This window comes from Pan troglodytes, chromosome 20, assembly GCF_028858775.2.
Source record: "Pan troglodytes isolate AG18354 chromosome 20, NHGRI_mPanTro3-v2.0_pri, whole genome shotgun sequence".
Classification (NCBI taxonomy): Eukaryota; Metazoa; Chordata; class Mammalia; order Primates; family Hominidae; genus Pan; species Pan troglodytes.
In genome coordinates, this window is record NC_072418.2 from 18627449 (window position 1) to 18649638 (window position 22190).

Consider the following 22190-nt stretch of genomic DNA (forward strand, 5'->3'; position numbering starts at 1 on the left):
CTGCTTTTCATTAAAAGGAAAACCTTACTGAGTGAGGCTAAGAGTGAAGGATTAACAGGCAACAGAAAGAGAAAAGAGAATAGTTCTCTCTCCTGCAGAGAGATAGGGGCGCCCAAGTGGGTCTTCTAGTCCCATGGCAAAGTGCACAGGGTTTTGTAGACTGGCTTGAGGAGGCTGTGTCTGATTTACATAGGGCCCAAAGGTTGGTTGGACCAGGAGTGACGATTACATAGTGCTGCAAAGAAGCTGGCCATCCACCCTAATCTTTCATTATGCAAATCGATTTTCTACCTGGACAGCAGCATGTTGCCTGCTCCTTACTATACACGTGGTTGGCAAAGATAAGGGAAGAGGGAGCCCCCACATTGAAAATGCCTGGCCCTCAGATAGCCTTTTCCTACTGGCACAGCTGCCAGCATTCTCCCTTGCAAGCTTCCAGCTTGCTTATCTATGTCTGCAGCTTGATTTTACAGGCTGCTTTTGTTAGAAAACAAATGATTTGGGGGCTGCTTTTCATTAAAAGGGAAACTTTATTGAGGACTCTCTTACCCTCACTATCTGCCTAAATAATTTCTTTTTAATGCCTGTATCATTTAGGATAGAAATTCCCAGGATCCGTGGTGCTTCCATAGCAAAGAAAGAACGTCTCCAGGGAGATGACTTTACAGTCGAGCCCTGGATGATGAGATTCGATCATGAAAGAATTGGAGAAGAGCATCCTGAGGGCAGGGACAGGCAAGTCAAAAGGTCCCAAGACAAGAAAAGATCATCCATGAGGGGGCCAAGGCCAGGCTGGCCACGAAGAAGAGAGAAGAGCTGGAGAGTAGATGTGAAGAGTTAGCAGGGCTCAGTGGTGCACAGTCCCTTAGGCTGTGAAAGGAGATCAGCATCTGTAGCCGAATTTTATTTTGAGACATTAACTGAAGCTCCTTCTATTCTCCTACCCCTTACCCTTCCAGGTGCTCCCACTGACAGAGCAGGAGCATCGCCATCTTGGACAAGCACCACCATTTTAAAGTTTGCCTTGATCAAAACTGCCTAAATCCAAAGGGCATCAGCCTAATGGCTAAGGTCAGCATGACCATAAACCACAAATGACATCTCCGATCAGAAACATTCCAACCCTAAGATAAACCCCTCCCCAACCAGAGACATGCCAGCCCTGAGATAACCTCCCCTCCAGCCGGAGAGATGTCTGCACCAAGACAATCTCCCCTCTGACCACAGACATTCCAACCCTGCCATAAACATTTCCCCCACAAAGAAACATTCCAAGCCTGTAATAAGCTGTCTCACCCTAAAACCAATAAAGACCCTTAGTCTGTAAGAGAGAGTGCTCCTGACAGAAATCAGCCAGAAGCCCCTATCAGGTCTATTCTCCAAAATAAGCCTGTCTTTGTTGAGCTGCTTTTTGTGTTTCTTTCGTCTTTCTTCAACTCTTACACCACCACTCTTGGAAAACATTGCCTCCTATATGCACAGCCCTCTAGGGGTAACACTGATCCAATGAGCACAAATATTTCAATTTTTGCTTTGGATCTCCAAGACACTGTCCTAAAAGTCACGGCAGAACCAACTGTCTTGAAAGGCAACATGCTTTAATAGCCAGGCTTTCTGAGAGAGGAAGTAATAATAGGCAGATTTTTTGAGCATTTACTGTGACCTGGCACTGCCCTGAGTCCTTTACACTTAGTCCTCTGGACAACTCTGAGGTAGGTAGTGTTGTCCCCATTGTATGGTTAGGATGCTGAAGCTCAGAGAGGGAAATTAACTTGCCCAAGTCACACAGCAGAACCGAGATTTGAGCCCAAGCAGTCCAGTTCCAGATCCCATGCCTTTGGGTGATGTCTGCTTCCAATGGTTTGCCTTTGAATCTCAAGGGTCAAAAGGGATGGCTCTGACTCCAACCCCACCCCAAGATGGGCCAGGGAGACCTGTGCTGGGAATGGAGGAGAAACCTAGAGATGAAAGGGTGGGGCCCATCCTCCCACTGACACTCATGAGAGTGCCGGGCACACAGTGGAGGAGGGAATGGTGGGAGGGGGCTGTGGTAGCACCTGTTGACCAGGCTGCCTGGGCAGCATCAGGGAGCCCAGAAGAGAAAGGGAGGGGGCTCCCTGAAGGTAGGCAATGGGGGCTATAGAGGAAAGCAACTAGAAGGGCAGACATAGCAGTGGGACATTGGCAAGGAAAGGAACTAAAAATTCTGAAGCGCCAGCCAGGGCGGAAGATGCACCCCTCTTTCCCTGTGCTCTGGGCTGGCCAAGGGCCTCTGTCTTGGGGGCACCAGCAGCCCAGATGAATGGATCTACCTCTACAGGTTCTTCTTTCTTACTCAGAGCCTCAGTCTTTCTCCTTAAATGCCTTTATAACCCTGGTCCCTCTCCTGCTCAAATACCTCCCATAGCTCCCTATTGCCCACTGGATAAACTCCATAGTCGGCCTCCAAGAGAACCTGCTACCAGAGTGTAGGTCTCGTGTTCAGCCAGGGAGGCAGTCAGGGTGTTGCTCTCAGAGATGCCCCCCTGCCCTGATCCCCTGCCTCCCATTGACCCAGCCCACCTCTGAATCCTCACAGTCCCCAAGCACCCCGTGATGGCTCTGGGTGAGACTCAGGCAGAGAGGACAGCACAGTTTTATTCATGGGATTCTGCAAAGGTGTGGGTGGGTGGCTTGGGTGGGGTCCAAGGCCAAGTGGCTGTGGGTCACTGTGGGTCTGCGCTCAGGGGCTTCACCCACAGCCAAAGTCCGCCCTCTGCATACATTATGACCTCCGGCTTCCTGCGGGGCTCCATGTGGTCTGGACAGACATGGAAGCACAGCAGCGTGAGCGCCAGGACCACCTTCATCTCAGCCATTGCAAACGCCTGCCCAATGCAGTTCCTGGTGTGGGGGAAGGGACTCTGACTGCACCCAGGACCCGCATCCCAGCCCCATCCCTGGCCCCAGACCCCGAATCAGGCCCACACAACTCTGAGTTTTTACACTTAGTCCTCTGGACAACCCTGAGGTAGGTAGTGTTGTCACCATTATATGGTTGGGAAAATAAAGCTCAGAGAGGGGAATGAACTTGCCCAAGTCACACAGCAGAGCTGAGGCTTGAGCCCAAGCAATCTGATCCAGATCCCATGCCTTCGGGGTGGTGTTTGCATCCAGTGGTCTGGCTTTGAATCTCAAGGGTCAAAAGGGATGGCCCTGATCCCGACCCCACCCCAAGATAGGCCAGGGTGGGCTGTGCTGGGAATGGAGGAGGAACCTGTAGGTGAAAGGGTGGGGATTCGCCCTCCCCGTGACACTCTTGGGAGAGTGCCTGGCACACAGCTGGGGAGCGAGGGGGTGGTCTCAGGAAGCAACTGTTGGCCAGGCTGCCTGGGTAGCATCAGGGGACCCAGAATAGAAAGGGAGGGGGTTCCCTGAAGGCAGGGGAAGTGGGTCACAGAGAACACCAACCAGGAGGGGCAGACAGAGCAGTGGGACGTTTGCAAGGAAGGGAACTAAGGATTCCAAAAAGCCAGCCAGGGAGGGGCAGAGAAGGGAGCTAACTGTGCCTGGGACCCCCATATGGGCTTGCATATCCCCGGAGCCTGGCCCAGACTCCAGCCCCAAATGAGACCAGCAGATGGGGGTGGGGGCTCTGAGCATATCACAGACTATTCTTGGAACTACCGAAACCTGTTTTATGGACCACAGGACAAAAGGAAAGGAAATCTGGAACTGGGACCATCTGCAACATCCTCAGTTTTCAAGCCCCACACCCATCACCCCATCCCTGCCTCAGACACAGGCCACCCTTGTCTGGACCCTGCTGAGAAGGGAATAAAAGCCAGAGGTGACCTCTCCTTGCTATTCTCTGGGTCGAAGCAGAAGGGGTCATAGACCTGGAGGTGAGACCAAGAAGGGTTGCTGGGTGGGGTCTCCCAGGTATGCCAGCCTTGGAGAGACAGACAGTTGTGTGTGTCTTGGAGGGAGGTGATGTTGGATTCTCTTGGTCAAAACCCTGCCCCCTCCTCTAGGACCCCTAAAATGGACCTTAGAAAGGGGGGGTATCGGGGAGGCAGCACCTCAGGGTCCAGCCACACAGTTGGGTTGTGGTGAGTCTCAAAATTACTGAAGAGACAGACAATGCCTGTAGGAGAGAAGGGGGCAGTCAGGACAAGGTCCCCCTGCCTGAGAGGCCCCTCTTCCTACCCAGGAGGCACCTCCCCATGAGGCTGTGGGCACCTTTGGGGATGACTCAGCCGCCTGGGAGCACAATGTCCTGGGTGTAGCATCGGGAGATGACAGGAACTGGGGGATGCAGCCGCAGGCTGTCCTTAATGTACATGGTCAGGAAGGGCAGCTGGGCCAGGTCATTCCTAAAGAAACACCCAGCCCCAATCATTATCAAGGTAGCAAAGACACAACTCTCCAGTTCTCTGTTTGCAAGTGAGACCTTTTCTCCCTGTAACGAACTCCACATGGAACAAATGTTTGAGGATTAGAAAACCAGAAAAAAAAAATAGAAAGATTCCAAAGAAAATTTAACCAGGTAGTTTAAAAAGACATATTTTTTAAAAAATCAAAATGCCAACTGTAAAATAAAAAAAAATGAATTTGCATAAAAATAAGTATTCTTTGTGACAAGAGAGCAAACTCATAATCCAAATGAATAAGAAACAAAATATACATTCAATGTTTTGCTCATATTCATCACTGCACTAGAGATACTAGCAAATGCAATTAGACAAGGAAAAAAGAGAATATGTAATTTGAAATGTGGGGTAAATGTATCATTTTGGAAGACAGTGATTCTGAGTCTTTTAATAGAGTTTAAAATTTGCTTAGATATCTTAGGCATATTTTGTTAAATCCACTCCTAGATACTTTTGTTGCTATGGAAAAATGTGTCACCTTTTATTTGGGTTCAGGGAAATTTATGAATTCATTTGGAATATAGAGATTTTGTGTTTCTTGTTAAATTTAATCCAGGTATTTTATATTATTATTATTATTATTATTGGCATCTTTTCTTTCATGCTGTTTTCCAGCTGGTTGTTATTTCTACCAAGAAAGACTAATGAATGCATGTAAATTGTGTGCCCAATGAACACAGTACATGCTAAAAATGGTGTCTCATATCAATAGCAAAATTATTGATCATTTAATAAAAGCCCTTGGGATGACTGGGGAACAGCATGGAAAAAGAGTAAACTTAACCTGGTTCTCATGTCTTATAACAAGATAATGTCCAGATGAATCAAGTATTTAAAAAAAATTTTTTTAAAGAATCTTAAAAGCTGTAGAAGAAACCATGGGAATATTATTTTATACTTCCAGATTAAGAAAACCTTATTTTCACACAGGTCCCAGGAGATATACAAGAAGAGAGCAATATGTACTTAAACGAGAAAAGGGCCAGGCGTAGTGGCTCAAGCCTGTAATCCCAGCACTTTGGGAGGCCAAGGCAGGTGGATCACAAGGTCAGGAGTTTGAGGCCAGGCTGGCCAATATGGTGAAACCCCATCTCTACTAAAAATGCAAAAATTAGCCAGGTGTGGTGGCCTGCACCTATAGTCCCAGCTGCTTGGGAGGCTGAGGCAGGAGAATTGCTTGAACCTGGGAGGTGGAGGTTGCAGTGAGCCAAGCCTATGCCACTGCACTTCAGCCTGGGCAACAGAGTAAGACTCTGTCTCAAAAAAAAAAAAAAAAAAAAAAGAGAGAGAAAAGATACAAAGCAGTCCATGCAGTGTATAGTACGTTACTGTGGAATTTTTTAAAGATGCTAAAAGTAGCTCTGGAAAAATACATAAAAATATAATAACTTAGACAATCTGTGTGCGTGTGGAATTTGGGTGGTTTTGGCCATTGGGGTGAGTAAACTTTATAGATTTTGAACCAGTTAAGTGCATTGGTATTAAAAATTTAAATAGCCACACAAAAGGAAGAAATGTCAAGAAAAAGAATTCAGCTCCCTTACTGGGTCACCAGTGTTTATAAAAGTTTTCTGATGGATTCTTTTGTTTCTTTTAAGTACAGAATCAGAATCACTGTCTGCCAAAATGATATATTTACCCCCACATTTCAAATTACGTACTCTTTTTTCCTTGTCTAATTGCATTTGCTAGTATCTCTAGTGCAATGATGAATACAAGCAAAACACTGAATGTATATTTTGTTTCTTATTCACTTGGATTATGAGTTTGCTCTCTTGCCACAAAGAATACTTATTTTTATGCAAATTCATTTTCTTTTTTCTTACAGTTGGCATTTTGATTTTTTAAAATATGTCTTTTTAAACTACCTGGTTAAATGTTCTTTGGAAACTTTCAATTTTTTTGTGTGGTTTTCTAATCCCCAGACATTTGTTCCATGTGGAGTTCGTTACAGGGAGACTAGATGGATATCCATTCCACACACTAGGGTAGAATGTATCACTGCTATGTGAAGTAACCCATTTTCCACATATCAATCATATATCCAAGTCAACCAATAAAATATATTCAAATCAACTTTAAAAATCTATCTGATTTTTTGAGGAATTTGATAAACATACTCTAATTTTTTTCTGAAAAATAAAAGATCACGAAGAGCTAAGTCAATCTGAAAATAAAATTTAAAGAGAGGGAAGTCATTCCACCCAATATTACAAACTATTACAGGCTGGGCATGGTGGCTCATGCCTGTAATCACAGCATTTGGGGAGGTCAAGGCAGGAGGATCACTTGAGACCAGGAGTTCAATACAAGCTTGGGAAGCAAAGTGAGATCCCAACTTGACAAAATAATTTTTTAAAAATTAGCCAGATGTGGTGGTGCAGGCCTATAGTCTGAGCTAGTCAGGAGGCTGAGATGGACTGCTTAAGCCCAGGTATTCAAGGCTACAGTGAGCTGTGATTGCTCACCACTGCACTCTAGCCTGGGCGGCAGAGAGAGACCCTGTCTCCAAAAAAGAAAAAATAATGTTAAAAAAACAACTACAAAGTCACACGAATACAAATAGTGTGGCATCATTGCAAAAATAAGAAAATAGACTCATGAAACAGAATGGAGAACTCAGAGACAGACACATGAATAAGCTAAAATGTCACATCTGGTAAAGGGAGTCCCCTAAAACTCTTGGAGAAATGGATGGATTTTCTGGCTGTAGAAGAAAAAAAGTGGAGGAATTTAACTTCATAGAAGTTCATCAAAAGTATCCTCCAAAAGTTAAAAGGCAATAGTTTGTAACAAAACAGAGAAAACGAGATTAATTTTAATACACATTTGTAAAAGTAAATATTTTTAAAGAATCCAAAAAAAACCAGCAAAAAATAAGAAAACCACTTCCATAAAAAGAAAACAAATAATTTATCAACATGTGCAAGAGATGTTCAATCTCACCCTTAATTAGGAAAATGTTCACTAAAAGTAGAAATATAAAGATTGACAAAGATTTAAAATTCAATAGTACAACACTACTTTTGGTAAAGTTACTGGAAAGCCTGTGCCATCAAATCAGCTAATAGAAATGGACTTTCTGTCATAATTGAAGTTGTACAGTGCAAATGGTCTTTGATTCTTCAATTCCACTTCACAGAATTTGTCCTGCAGAGATGTCTACACGTGTAAGCAAAGGTCACTGTAGACACATGCCAACTGCCTATGGAAACCTTTACATAAGTGTCCAATATAGGAATGAGCTGAATAAAATGTGAAATAGAAAAAAAATTGCTGTAAGACGCAATGTTGAGTGATAAAAACCAGTTATAAAATGTATAGATACGTATATGCAAAAGGGAAAAAGTATATAGATGTATATGAATATTGATGACATAGATAATTCATAGATAGAAGATACATTGTAGATGATGATGATTGATAGAGGAAACAGAGGAGAGAGAGAGATAAGCAGACAATTCTATGGCTCTAGAGACCCATTTGGAGAAAAGGAGGGGATTAAGTGGGGTAGAAGGATTGTCAAGGATAACCCTTGTCTTATCTGTAATATCTCATTTGGTGCAAGAAGAACTTGTTCTCATCATTGTTTTTGTAAATTAATGCTCTTTTTCCATGTGGTATATATACACAATGAAATATCATTCAGCCTTAAAAACACAAAAAAATATATATCGTTTGCCACAACATAGAAGAACCTGGAGGACCTTATGCTAAGTGAAGTAAGACAGGCACAGAAAGACGAACACACATGATCTTACTTATCTGAAATAAGTAAAACTTGATCTAAAATAGTCAAGCTCATAGGAGCAGAGAGTAGAACAGTGGTTACTGGAGGCCAGGGCTGAGGGGAAGGGAGAGGAAATGGTGAGTTGTTGGTTAAAGGGTACAAGTTTCAGTTAAAGAGGAATAAGTTCAGATCTATTGGACACAGCATGGTGACTTTAGTTAACAACGTATTGTATTACCTGAAAATGCTTTAAAAAAAATTTCGAATGTTCTTACCACAAATATGATAAGTAAATGGGGTGGTGGGTGAGTTCAGTACCTTGATTTAATTACCATAGATTGTATATATATATCATAATATCACACTCTATAAGTATATATAAATAAAATTTCTCAATTAAAAGTAAAAAACAAACTCATTTCCCAAAACTTGTTAATTGAGAAAATTTTTTTAAATCTCACATATATATGTATATGTATATGTATATGTATATGTATAAGTGTGTATATGTATAAGTTTATATATGTATATATATATATATGTTGTTTTTTTTTTCTTTTTTTTTTTTTGAGACAGAGTCTCATTCTGTCACCCAGGCTGGGGTGCAGTGGCATGATCTCAACTCACTGAAATCTCCACCTCCCAAGTTCAAGCGATTCTCACGCCTCAACTTCCTGAAGAGCTGGGACTACAGGCATGTGCCAACATGAGTGGCTAATTTTTTCTATTTTTAGTAGAGACACGGTTTCACTGTGTTGGCCAGGCTGGTCTCGAACTCCTGGCCTAAAATGATCTGCCCACCTCAGCCTCCCAAAGCGCTGAGATTACAAGCAGGAGCCACCATGCTTGGCCTCAGAGATATATTGTTAATGCGCAGACCTGTGTGTATTTTATATATTTATACAGAAAAGGGGAGTGTGTGTTTATATAAATGTGGGCATCAGGATAGCCATTTTCTAGAAGAATGCACAGAAAACTATTGACCACAGTCAACGCTCGGGTGGAGCTTAATAAGGAAGTTCATTTTTATCATAAACTCTTTTGGACACTTTTTTTAACCATGTGCATAATTTTGCTTGAAATCTTGGTTTGATATTCCAGAATATTGATCTGGGCAAAGATTTTCTGTGTAACATCTCAAAAATACAGGCAAAAAAAAGCAAAAATAGACAAATGGGATTATATCAAGCTAAAAAGCTTCTGTACAGCAAAGGAAACAATTAACAAAGTGAAGGAACAAGCTATAGAATGGCAGAAATTATTTCCAAACTATCCATCTAGCAAGAGATTAATAACTAGAATATATAAGGAGTTCAAACAACTCAATAGTAAAGAAAAAAACAACAACAAATCATATAATTTAAAAACGGACAAAAGATCTGAGTAGACATTTCTCAAAAGATGACATACAAATGGCCGACAGGTAGATGGAAAAAATGCTCCATGTCACTAATCGTCATAAGACATGCAAATTAAAACCACAAGGAGATATCATCTAACCCAGTTAAAATGTCTTTTGTCAAAAAGACAGGCAATAATAGATGGTGGTGAGGATATGGAGAAAGGGGAACTCTCACACACTGTTGGTGGGAATATAAATTAGTACAGCCACTGCAGAGAACAGCATGGAGGTTCCTCAAAAAAACTAAAACTAGAACTACCATATAACCCAGAAATTTCACTACTGCCTATATATCCAAAAGAAAGAGAATCAATATATTGAAAAGGTGCCTGCACTCCCATGTTAATTGCAACACCATTCACAATAGCCAAAATATGGAATCAAGCTAAGTGCCCATCAGTGAATGAATGGGTAAAGAAAATGTGGCATATCTACACAATGGAATACTATTCGGCCATAAAAAGGCTGAAATTTTGTTCTTTGCAGCAACATGGATGGAACTGAAGGTCATTGTGGTAAGAAAAATAAGCCAAGCACAGAAAGACAAATATTGCATGGTGTCACTCATATGCAGGAGCTGAAAAAAAATGGATCTTATGAAAATAGAAAGTAGATTGGTAGAGGGAAGGGGGGGATGAGGAGAAGTTGATTAATAGGTACAAATGTATGGTTTTATAGGTGAAATAAAAACTGTTCAAGCTGGGCACAGTGGCTCACGCCTGTAATCATAGCACTTTGAGAAGCTTAGGTAGGCAGATCACCTGAGGTCAGGAGTTCGAGACCAGCCTGGCCAACATAGTGAAACCCTGTCTCTACTAAAAATACAAAAATTAGCCGGGCATGGTGGTGGCACATGCCTGTAGTCCCAGCTACTAAGGAGGTTGAGGCATGAGAATCACTTGAACCCGGGAGGCGGAAGTTGCAGTGAGCTGAGATCGCGCCAATGGATGCCAGTCTGGGCAACAAGAGTAAAACTCCGTCTCAAAAAAAAAAAAAAAAAAAAAAAACAGTACTCAACGGATCAGTGGGGTGACTACAGTTTGATAGTTTGCTGGTCCTCTCCAGTACACCCTCCACAGTAGCCCTAGAAAGATCTTCCTGGTACCAGATCTGACCTTTCCCTCCCCTCCTCAAACGCATCCCTTGGCTCCCCATTGCCCTTGGGTAAAAGCCAAAGTCATTAACATTTTCCCCAAGGCTTCCATAGCCAGCCCCTGCTGGCATCTCCAGTTTCATCATCTCATTATGCCCGAATCTCTCCCTCTCTCTCTCCTTCGCCTTCTCTCTGCTCCTTTCTCTCAACCCAGGAGATCTTACTGAGCTAGAGCCACTGTTCCCCACCTGCACCCAAATATCTACTGATCATCATTCAGGATCTCAACTGAGACACTTTCTATACCCCCGAGTCATGCTTCTCTTACTGTAAAACCCATCCCTGCCCATATGGGCTGGGAGTGTCCTGACCAGGGACGGCTCCCATGTGGGTGGGAAGCACCTGGAAAACAGGTCCCCAGGTTGTGTCCTTCCCAAGGTCTCCAGAGCACAGACAGGTAATGTGAAAAGAACTGGGGGTGGGAATACAGTGTGGGAGCATTTGCTGAATGAGGACTGGGTGGATGAACAATCCAGGTGTTCTGGACAATAAATGAATGATTTTTACTCTGAGGTCTCCATCATGAATCCCTGGACTGGACATAAGGATGGGAATTAGGGAACAGAAGAGCAAACATTAAGGAAGTGAAAATGTTTGAAAAAATATTTCCTGGAGAAAAGGAAGGGTGTGACGTTCATTTGCAGAACGTGTGCTGAGTGGCCTCATCTCCTCTCACTTATTGTCACTAATTCTCTCAGCAGTCCAGTCTTTCCTTTTTAATTTTCTTTCCCTTATTCCTTCAAATATTTATTTCTCTCCTTTTTTATTTTAATCTATATCTAATATACTTGTTATCTACATGTTGCATCTCTCTCTCTCTCTCTTATTTTATTTATTTATTTATTTTGAGACGGAGTCTCACTGTGTCACCCAGGCTGGAGTGCGGTGACGTGATCTCGGCTCACTGCAACCTCCGCCTCCTGGGTTCAAGCGATTCTCCTGCCTCAGCCTCCTGAGTAGCTGGGATTACAGGCACCTGCCACTACGCCCGGCTAAATTTTTTGTAGTTTCAGTAGAGATGGGATTTCACTATCTTGGCCAGGCTGGTCTTGAACTCCTGACCTCATGACCCACCTGCCTCAGGCTCCCAAAGTGCTGGGATTACAGGCGTGAGCCACCGCGCCCAGCTGCATCTCTATTTCTATTTATTTTAATAGTTTGGGGGGTACAGGTGGTACATGGATAAGTTCTTTAGCGGTGATTTCTGAGGTTTTAGTGCACTCATTACCCAAGCAGCATACACTGTACCTAATATGTAATCTTTTCTCCCTAACCCCCTCTCATCCTTGTCCTTGAGTCCCCTAAGTCCATTATATCATCCTTATGCCTGTGAGTAGCATAAATTGAACCCAATATGTAGTTTTTTGTCCCTCACCCCCTCCCACCTTCCCTCTTCTGAGTCTCCAGTGCCCATTAAACCACTCTGTATGTATTTACATACCCATAGCTTAGCTCCCACTTATAAGTGAGAACATATGATATGTGGTTTTCCATCCCTGAGTTGCTTCACTTAGAATAATGGCCTCCAGCTCCAGCCAAGTTGCTGCAAAGCTGTATTTCATTCTGTTTGATGGCTGAGTGGTAGTCCATGGTGTACATATACCACATTTTCTATATCCACTCATTGGTTGATGGGCACTTAGGTTGGTCTCATATTTTTGCAAATACAAATTGCGCTGCTAAAAACATGTGTGCACATGTGTCTTTTTCATATATGACTTCTTTTTGGGGGGTAGATACCCAGTAGAGGGATTGCTGGATCAAGTGGTAGTTATACTTTTAGTTCTTTAAGGAATAGTAGCTCAGGTCTTTCTGTCCTAGCAGACTGCAATCTTTCCCCTGCTAGCCAGGCTGGCCCTGCCTGTGGTCCTCTGCTTCTATTCCCAGTAAGCAAAAGTGGCAGAATTGACAAAACAACTTCCCCACTTCCCACTTGGGGAGCAGAGCCAATGAGAGGGCCTCAGGAACTGGCCAGAAGAACCTGCACTCATCATTCAATCTCTTTAGGCTCGTGATCCTTCAGAAGCTTTTGCACCTCCTGCCAGCAGTGCTCCTGGTATTCTGGGTGCCTTGCAAGGTTGTATAGGACCCAGGAGAGGCCACTGGCCGTGGTATCATGACCTGAGGGGCAGCAAGACAGGCTTGAGTCTCTGGGCTGCTTCAGCACCAGAGGGTGGACAGCGTCCATGCATCTAGGTCCTCAGGAGGATGGTGGGGTTGGGGGGAGGATGGGCTGAATGGAGTGATGCAGGGTTCATCTCCCACATCCCTGGGATGGAGAGGCCCCTGTCCCTACTGTAGTCCCACACTGGGACACTCACCCTCAAACATGAAGGTGTCAGCTTCTGCTCTTATTTCCTCATCAGACAACTCCTTCCAATCTTCATCCTGATGAGAAGGCAAGACACACACACACACACACACACACACACACACACACACACACAGATCACACTAGCTCTGAGGGATCCTCAGTTTAAAGTCAGACAATCTCTGAAGACTCCTCCTTCCAGAATCCCAAGCCCACACTGCATGCCTAGATGTCTCTTGATCACCATCACCAGAGCCCCCAACCCACAGGCTTCCTCCCTGGCCTCCTTGTCTCTTCTTTTGTCCCTAGTGGGAGGACTCAATGACCTATGAATATTTTCATATTTCTGCATGATGAGAACTTTCTAAGAAAAGGTTCCTGGCAACCTGGGTTACAGGATAATTGGCAATTTGCTTTGCAAGTTAGAGATTAAGTATTGCTCCAAAAATATTTGCTCACATTCTAGAGTGCCAAATCCATAGACTCTTATCTTATGTCCCCTAGAGATATTTGGGTTGTAAGTCTATAGACTATGGCATCTCCCTAAAGAGGATTTGTTTATGCTCCAGAACAAAATACTTTCTCCTCCCTGCATCCCCCACCTGTCTGTCTCTTTCTTTCTCTTTCTCTCTCACTAGAGCAAAGAAATAGAAGATATGCCAAGACTCATAATGTAGGGCACCTCTCCTAGGGTGCAAACTCTGTTGCACATAAAGGTAAAAACATTGCATTCTCCTTGGAAGAATTTGATTTGGGAATGGAGAGCCAGTGCCACAATCCTACTCTGGCTGCTAGTATTGCTGTGAGCAATAAATGGGCTGCTCTGATCCAGGTGTTTAATGCATCTGTCGCAATAGACATATACATAGAAAGACATAGGCATAGACACAGACACATAGACAAAGACAAGGGCATGGATATAGATATAGACAAAGACAAGGGCATGGAGATAGATATAGACAAAGACATAGGCATGGATATAGATACGGACAAAGACATAGGCATAGAGAAATATGTAGACATAGAAATAGACAAAGGTAGACATAGAGAATAACATAGACATAGACATAAAAAAGACATAGGCATAGAGAAAGACATAGACAATGATGAATACACAGATGTAAACAAAGACATCAACATAGACAGTCATAGACAGACATAGACAAAGAGAAAGACACAGATATAGAAACAGACACAGGCACACAAATACACATAGACATAGACAAAGACTCAGACACAGAAAAAGGCAAAAAATAGAGATAGACACAGATACACACATAGATATTGGCATGAACAAAGCTATAAACATAAACAGAGACGTAAACAAAAGCATAGACACAGAAAAGACACAAAGACATAGACAAATACAGACCAAGACAAAGACATAGAAAAGGACACAATACAGACCAAGACAAAGACATAGAAAAGACACAAAGACATAGACATAAAAAAGACATGGGCAAAGACATAGACATAAACACACATAAAGATATAGACATAAACACACAAAAAGGCAAAGATGCAGACATGGGCAAAGACAAAGACATAGTCATACAGACACATAGTCATACTCAGACACAGACTCAGACATAGACAATGACATATACAGGACATAGATATAGATATAGATGTAGATGTATAGATTAAAATGTGACAAACTGGCTTATTAATTTGTAACTAGAGTAAAATTTCAGACTTGTCAGTTTCACACCTAGAGGTCCCCTGCTATTTGTGTCCCACTCAGTCATCTCTAAAACCTATCTCTGACCTGTCCCTCCCCTGCTCAAGCAATTTCCAATGCTCCCCAGTGCCCTCTGGATCACATCCAAGTTCTTTGATCTGACATTTGACATGAAGCTCCCTTCTACTTTTTGCATTCAGATCCCAGAGAACCCCACCTTGCTCAGCAGGAGTACATCAATGAAGTCCAAAGTCTTGGACTTGGCCTTTACTTGGTGGAAATAATCAACACCCTGGCTAGTAAGGGTGTGGCGCTGCTCCTGGATGATAGCTTCTGTGAAGTCATGCACCAGGCAGCAGGCCCTGCGGAAGCGCCATCCGCTGGGGATGAGATAATACAGAAAGTCCATGTGCAGATGAAGGTAAGGAAGTTGTTGAGAACTGGAATAAAGGTGATTCTTGCTATGCTTTAGCAAAGAGATTGACAGCACTTTGCTTCTGCCCTGCCCTGCCACCAGGGAACTGAGCTCCAAGATGGTGGCAATATATTGACTGGGCTTTCTGCAGGATAAGGGCAGAAAGGGAGGCAACAACTTAACACACCTGAAGCCACAGGAGCATCTCCCACCAGCATCCAGGAGCTACCTCCTATAGGAAGCACAGTATCCAAAAACAGATGCCCCCACAGTTACAGAGTGAGGATCACCCATGAGATTCACTCTCCAAACTCTCTTATCTCCCTGATTTCCATCTCTAGGAGCTTCCTCCATGCCCCTGGGCACTCAGACCACAACTTGAACATCATGCTCTTATTCGCTCTCCCCTGCCCCCATTATAGAGTTCTGTCCCTTCTCCTTCCTGAAACTATCCACAAAGCTCAGAATTCCTGCTCTTCCAGCTGGTCCGAAGCCCATGCCCCACCCTAGTATCCTTGCATCCAATGTCAACTCCATGCAACATCTACATTACAGTCATTCCCCCACAGAGCTCAGCTCTGACCATGCCCATCAGTTCAAACCCCTTCAAGGGCTCCCTAGAAACCTCATGATAACATTTATACCAGTCATTTAGACTATGACATAACTCCTCCAGGCACTTCTGGTTGTCCCGATGAGGTAGGCCCTTCTGGTTGCCGGACCCCAACATACTTCTTTGGATTCATGGCTCAAGTTCTCAGTCCCTGGGCAAAGACTCACTCCTGACAATGGCTGTCAAAGCTGAAGACACATTTCTGCCGACTGTCCAAGGTCATGAGGCTGGTGTGCTCAAACATGTCCAGATGGGCACTGCCCTCTGAGGCCAGGAGCTGCCACTTGGCCTAGCCAGAGAAGGGGACACAGCTGGGGCTGGTCCCTAGCTCCTTTGAGTCCTTCCCCAAGCCCAACCATCAAGATGGACTTCCCCAAAGCCAACTTCTTTGTCTTCTCCCCAGGAACCCCTCCCCAAGGAGGACCAGGTTGTGTTGGGAACAACAACTGTTACTATTAAGAGACAAAGACCCAAGACGGGGGTTCAGGAGAACTTAGATTCATGTTCCACCCTTGCATGCCCTTGGTCAATGCATTAACCTCCCTTCCCCTGTCAAATCTTCAGGAACAGTTGAGATGATGTACCTTGGTGCCACATAAACAAGGTTAGAAATCCTGCTCCACTATTCCAACCTCGATTATTAGCTAAGTAAACTTGGGCAAGCTCCCTAATCTCTTAGACCCACTGTTTCAACATCTACACTGAGGCAGAAATAATCTCTTATTCACAGAGTTGTTAAAAGTAAATTAGTCAATATATACTTGTATCATGGAGTGGGAACATGGCATTGTTTCTGGCCAATAGGGGGCATACTCAACAAATGTTGGATTTCCTCACCTGCATTGTTATAAATTGATTACAAGAATTTATTACACTATCCCTATGTTGGGAGAGGTAGTCCTCCATGTGCCCTGAGTATCCTTTCTGGGTATGCCAAGAATGTAAGACACTGATATTCTTAACTGGAGCCATTTCTGAGAGTTGTGTTTGCAGAGAACAGCCTTGAGGGATGAGGTAATGACTCCCTTTTGACACTTATCAGGCTTGCTATAAAAGCAGATCTCCTAAGCCTACTGCTCCATCCCTGTAATGCAATATACTATGTCAGCAAGCATCAGTAGAAGCCCACCTGTGTTGCCCCATGGGATTTGGGTGGCTTGGGGAAAAAAGCAAACCAACAAGAAACACATGCTCCTTGCTGTGCTATGAGTAATAAATCATGCTTTGTCTCTTACCCACAAATCTCATGTCTTCTGGCAGAATCCATGAAACCATAACAAGCTAACTTATCAAGTTGCAAGTTTTTCAAAAAATCTTAGAGATGTCACAAAGCCCTTGCCCAAATTCTTCACTTGCCCCCCATATCCATATCCTTTGAAATGAGATTTTTTTCAGTGACTTCCATTAAGAGACAGAGCATTTTTTACTCCCCACCACTTTTTGATTCTCTGTTGGACCTTTGGCTTTCTCTGACAAAATACAATGTGAAATTGATGAGGTAATAACTAATGAATCTAACCTGCCTTGTCTCTCACTCCTTGGAACCCTGTCTGCCATGTGAACCATGGGGTGCCTTCTGGAGGGATAGAATCCCTGGAGGAAAGTCCAGGAGTCCCAGCTGAGGACATCTGTATCAATTTGAAGCCAGCCAAAACCCAAACGTTTGAGAGAACTGAGCCAAGACCAGCAAGGCTGCCTGCCTGACCCACAGCTGCTCATGTGCCATGAATATCCCTTGCACATCCAGAAGAACCCACTGATATGGTTTGGCTGTGTCCTCACCCAAATCTCATCTTGAATTATAGTTCCCATAATCCCTATTTGTCGTGGGAGATACCTGGTGGGAGGCAATTTAATCCTGGTGGTGATTACCTTCATGGTGTTCTCATGGTAGTGAGGGAGTTCTCACAAGATCTGATGGTTTTATAAAGGGCTTTTCCCCCTTTTGCTCAGCACTTCCTCTTGCTGCTGCCATGTGAAGAAGGACGTGTTTGCTTCCCCTTCCACCTGATTGTAAGTTTCCTGAGGCCTTTCCAGCCCTGCAGAACTGTGAGTCAATTGAACCTCTTTCTTTTATAAATTACCCAGTCTTGGGTATGTCTTTATTAGCAGCATGAGAATGGACTAATATAGTAAATTGGTAGAGTGAGGTGCTGCTGTTAACATACCCAAAAAAGTGGAAGTGACTTTGAAACTGGGTAACAGGCAGAGGTTGGAACAGTTTGGAGGGCTCAGAAGAAGACAGGAAAATGTGGGAAAGTTTGGAACTTCCTAGAGACTTGTTGAATGGCTTTGACCAAAATGCTGATAGTGATATGGACAATGAAGTTCAGGCTAAGTTGGTCTCAGATAGAGGTGAGGAAGTTATTGAGAACTGGAATAAAGGTGATTCTTGCTATGCTTTAGCAAAGAGATTGACAGCACTTTGCTTCTGCCCTAGAGATCTGTGAAACTTTGAACTTGAGAAAGATGATTTAGGGTATCTGGCAGAAGAAATTTCTAAGCATCAAAGCATTCAAGAAGAAGCAGAGAAAAAAAGTTTGAAAAATTTTCAGCCTGATGATGCAATAGAAAAGAAAAACCCATTTTCTGGGGAGAAATTCAAGCCTGCTGCAGAAATTCACAGAAGTAACAAGGAGCCAAATGTTAATCACCAAGACAATGGGGAAAATTACTCCAGGGCATGTCAGAGACCTTAGTGGCAGCCCCTCCCATCACAGGCCCAGAGTCCTAGGAGGAAAAAAATGGTTACTTGGGCCAGGCCCAGGGCCCCTTTGCTGTGTGCAACCTAAGGACTTGGTGTCCTTCATCCCAGCTGCTCCAGCCATGGCAAGTGGCCAAGGTACAGCTTGGGCCATGACTTCAGAGGATGCAAGTCCCAAGCTTTGGCAGCTTCCATGTGGCGTTGAGCCTGTGGGTGCACAGAAGTCAAGAATTGAGGTTTAGGAACCTCGGCCTAGATTTCAGAGGATGTATGGAAATGCCTGATATTCAGGCAGAAGTTTGCTGCAAGGGTGAGGCCCTCATGGAGAACCTCTGGTAGGGCCATATGGAAGGGAAATGTGGGGTGCAAGTCCCCACACGTAGTCCCTACTGGGGCACTGCCTAGTGGAGCTGTGAGAAGAGGGCCAGTCAATATCCCAAAATGGTAGATCCACTGACAGCTTGCACTGTGCACCTGGAAAAGCAACTGACACTCAACACCAGCTTGTGAAAGCAGCTAGAAGGGGGCTTGTACCCTGCAAAGCCACAGGAGTGGAGCTGCCCAAGGTCATGGGAGCCCACCTCTTGTATCAGCATGAACTGAATGTGAGACATGGAGTCAAAGTAGTTCATTTTGGAACTTTAAGGTTTAATGACTCCCCTACTGCATTTTGGACTTGCATGGGGCTAGTAGCCCTTTTGTTTTTGACAAGTTCTCCCATTTGGAATGGTGTATTTACCAAATGTCTGTACCCCCATTGTATCTAGGAAGTAACTAACTTGTTTTTGATTCTACAGGCTCATAGGCAGAAAGGAATTGCCTCATCTCGGATGAAACTTTACACTGTGGACTTTTGAGTTAATGCTGAGATGAATTAAGACTTTGAGGGACTGTTTGGAAGGTGTGATTGGTGTTGAAGTGTGAGGATGTGAGATTTAGGAGGGGGCAGGGATAGAAGGTGTGGTTTGGCTGTGTCCCCACCCAAATCTCATATTCATTTGTAGCTCCCATAATTCCCAATTGTCATGGAAGGTACCAAGTAGAAGATAATTGAATCATGGGGGTGAGTATTTCCCATGCTGTTCTCATGATAGTGAATAAGCCTCTCAAGATCTGATGGTTTTAAAAAGGGGGAGTTCCCCTGCATACACTCTCTTGCCTGCCACCATGTAAGACATGACTTTGCTTCTCATTCACCTTTCACCATGATAGTGAGGCCTCCCCATCCATGTGGAACTATGAGTCAGTTAAACCTCTTTCCTTTCTAAAGTACTCAGTCTCAGGTATGTCTTTATTAGCAGCATGAGAACAGACTAATATACCAGCCGCCTGTCTCATAGACTTGTTAGCAATCATAAAACCTTATTGTTTTAAACCAATGAGTTCTCAAGTTGTTTCTTACTCAGCAACAGCTACTATACAATTGTCATCATGACCCTCTTGAGTTTACAAGAGGAAATATAGAAACAGACACTTTCTGGGCACCTACTATGCACCAGGGACATGACTCCATTACATCACCTTGACCATCTTTTAAGTAGGGATTATTATACCCATTTTACAGCTGAGGAAACCAAAGCTCAGAGAGGAAAAGCAATGCTGAATGCCACCCAGCAGAGCCAAAATTCCAGACCAGATCTCTCTGTGGTGCCTCCACCCCAAGGCTGCAGCTGGAACTCTGGGTTCAAAGAATTCACGTGCATGATATTCACACTGTCAGTGAAAAACTTCATATAGGGCTTCAGCATGTTGAAATGGAAGGTGAGCATCAGCATCTGACGGTGGCGGCTCCATTTGTCACCGGCATTTACCAGGAGCCCATCCCCTAGTAGAGGCAGTCAAGGGCCATGGGCAAGGGTATCTCCCTCTTCTTACCCATCCCCCAAGGTTTTTCCCACCCTTGTTCACCTACAGGTACTCACCCAGCCAGGGCTTCAGGAACTTATAGAAGGCCTCGTCTTTTGGTGCAATGGTGGCTGACATGAATGAGGACTATCAGAAACCATGGAGAAGGGTGAGGGAGGGACTTTGGGTGTGGGGTGAGGCTCCAAGCCAGAGACCACACTTACTCCCTCAAAGCGCAGCATAGTAGGAACATGTGACATGGCCCCAATATGTGTTAACATGTCCTGACATGGTCACAAAATACACTACAAGCCCTAGCATGCTATGCTGTGCTCTAACAAGGATCTTAGACACTCTGAAATGACCTTAGCATGCCCTATAGGCAGGCCCCAGTTAGGATTCAGATTTAAATATGGTCCCTTTAATATCCCAGAAATAGCCCATGTCTGGTCCCAAATGTTCCATAGTCATGACTCAAATATACCCTGAAGCCTGTCTCAAACAATACTCAAACAATGTCTCAGAATATTTACAAACAGACCCTGGGTCCCAGACATGAGGCACATCCCTGGGATCATATGGAGATGGTTATGTCTAGGGCTCAGCTGTGGCCAGGAGTATTTGGGGTATGTGGGGTCTGTCTGAGATTCTGTTTGAGATAGTCTTTTTCTTCTGCTGGTGACGTCTGGGCCATGTTTGGGATGCGCCTCATGTTTGGGCAAGGGTAGGGCTCCAGGCTGGCGTGGCGTCTCCTACTGGAGATCCCTAGGGCCTGGAGCAGGAGGGCAATGAGCATATAGTGGAAGAACCACAGGATGGGGTAGAAGGAACCAACCCACAGAGGTGAATGTCATGAAAATAGCAGTCCAGATCCTCCACCAACTGCATGTCCTCCTCATTGTTCTGGGCTTGGGGACATGCAAGGTGATGCCAGGCCTGGCAGGAGGTCTTGAATTCTAATGTTGCCCATTGCATCACTTCATCCCCCACTTTAAAACATTCCTACTCATTCTTAGAAACCCAGCTCCAGCAACTTCTCTTCCAGGAAGCCTTCCAGCCTGCCCCAGCAGAGACCAGGTTCTCCTCTGGGCTGTCCCAGCCCATCTCCTTCTGGACCATTCCTGACCCCATGACTTTGGGGATGTCTCTGCCCAGATCCATCTCCTCAAGCTTGGGAGATCCTTCCAGGACAGAGCCTTGGGTTGAGGCCCCATGGGGCTCCAGTAGTGCACAGAATGCCGGGGTGGTGGGGGGATGGCAGTAGTGGGAGGAGACGCTGAGATGGGGGTTGGTGAATACATGCAGGAAAGACAAGATGGCTGAGGGTGAAGCAAGAAGGAAGGGCCTGGATACTGCAGGGGCCACACAGAAGCTTGGGGGAGGAGGGGCTTGCAGGCCTCAGATGCACCACGGCATTCACGACCAGGTGTTTCAGATGGTACCTGAGGCATTGATGACAGACCGGATGATGTTGGGGTGGCACAACCTGATGATGGGAGTGATGGGGTTCATCCAGATCTTAAAGCCCTGGGGGTAAGTGGCCACCAGCTGAGTCAGAACTCTCATGCCCTCCTTCATGTGGGTGACCTGTAAGCAAGGCAGGGGCCTGTAATCCCAGCTACTCGGGATGCTGAGACACAAGAATCTCTTGAACCCAGGAGGCGGAGGTTGCAGTGAGCTGAGATCACACTACTGCACTCCAGCCTGGGCAACACAGCAAGACTCCGTCTCAAAAAAAAAAAAAAGAAAAGAAAAGGAGGCCATCCTAGCACCATGCATGGAGTCCACTTCTTTGGATAAGTGTGCCACTGGGCAATGTTATGACCCTATAACTTGAGTCAGAACTCCTATAGCCATTTCTTTTTGTTCGTGAACATATAGAAAGAAAGGCTTAGTTATGTCTGGTAGTCCTAAAGCTGGGGCC

General features: G+C 44.5%; 1 protein-coding gene across 1 annotated transcript; it reads right to left on the reverse strand.

Annotated features, from left to right (window-relative positions):
• Nucleotides 1–2705: 2705 nt before the first annotated feature.
• Nucleotides 2706–21844, reverse strand: LOC100609185 (cytochrome P450 4F2-like). Its single transcript, XM_024351812.2, is given in 12 exon segments — nt 2706–2901; nt 3802–3878; nt 4062–4126; nt 4222–4356; nt 12690–12818; nt 13019–13085; nt 14907–15129; nt 15196–15249; nt 15885–16006; nt 20119–20246; nt 20344–20397; nt 21709–21844. Coding segments are annotated over 12 exon segments (1386 nt in total).
• Nucleotides 21845–22190: the final 346 nt, after the last annotated feature.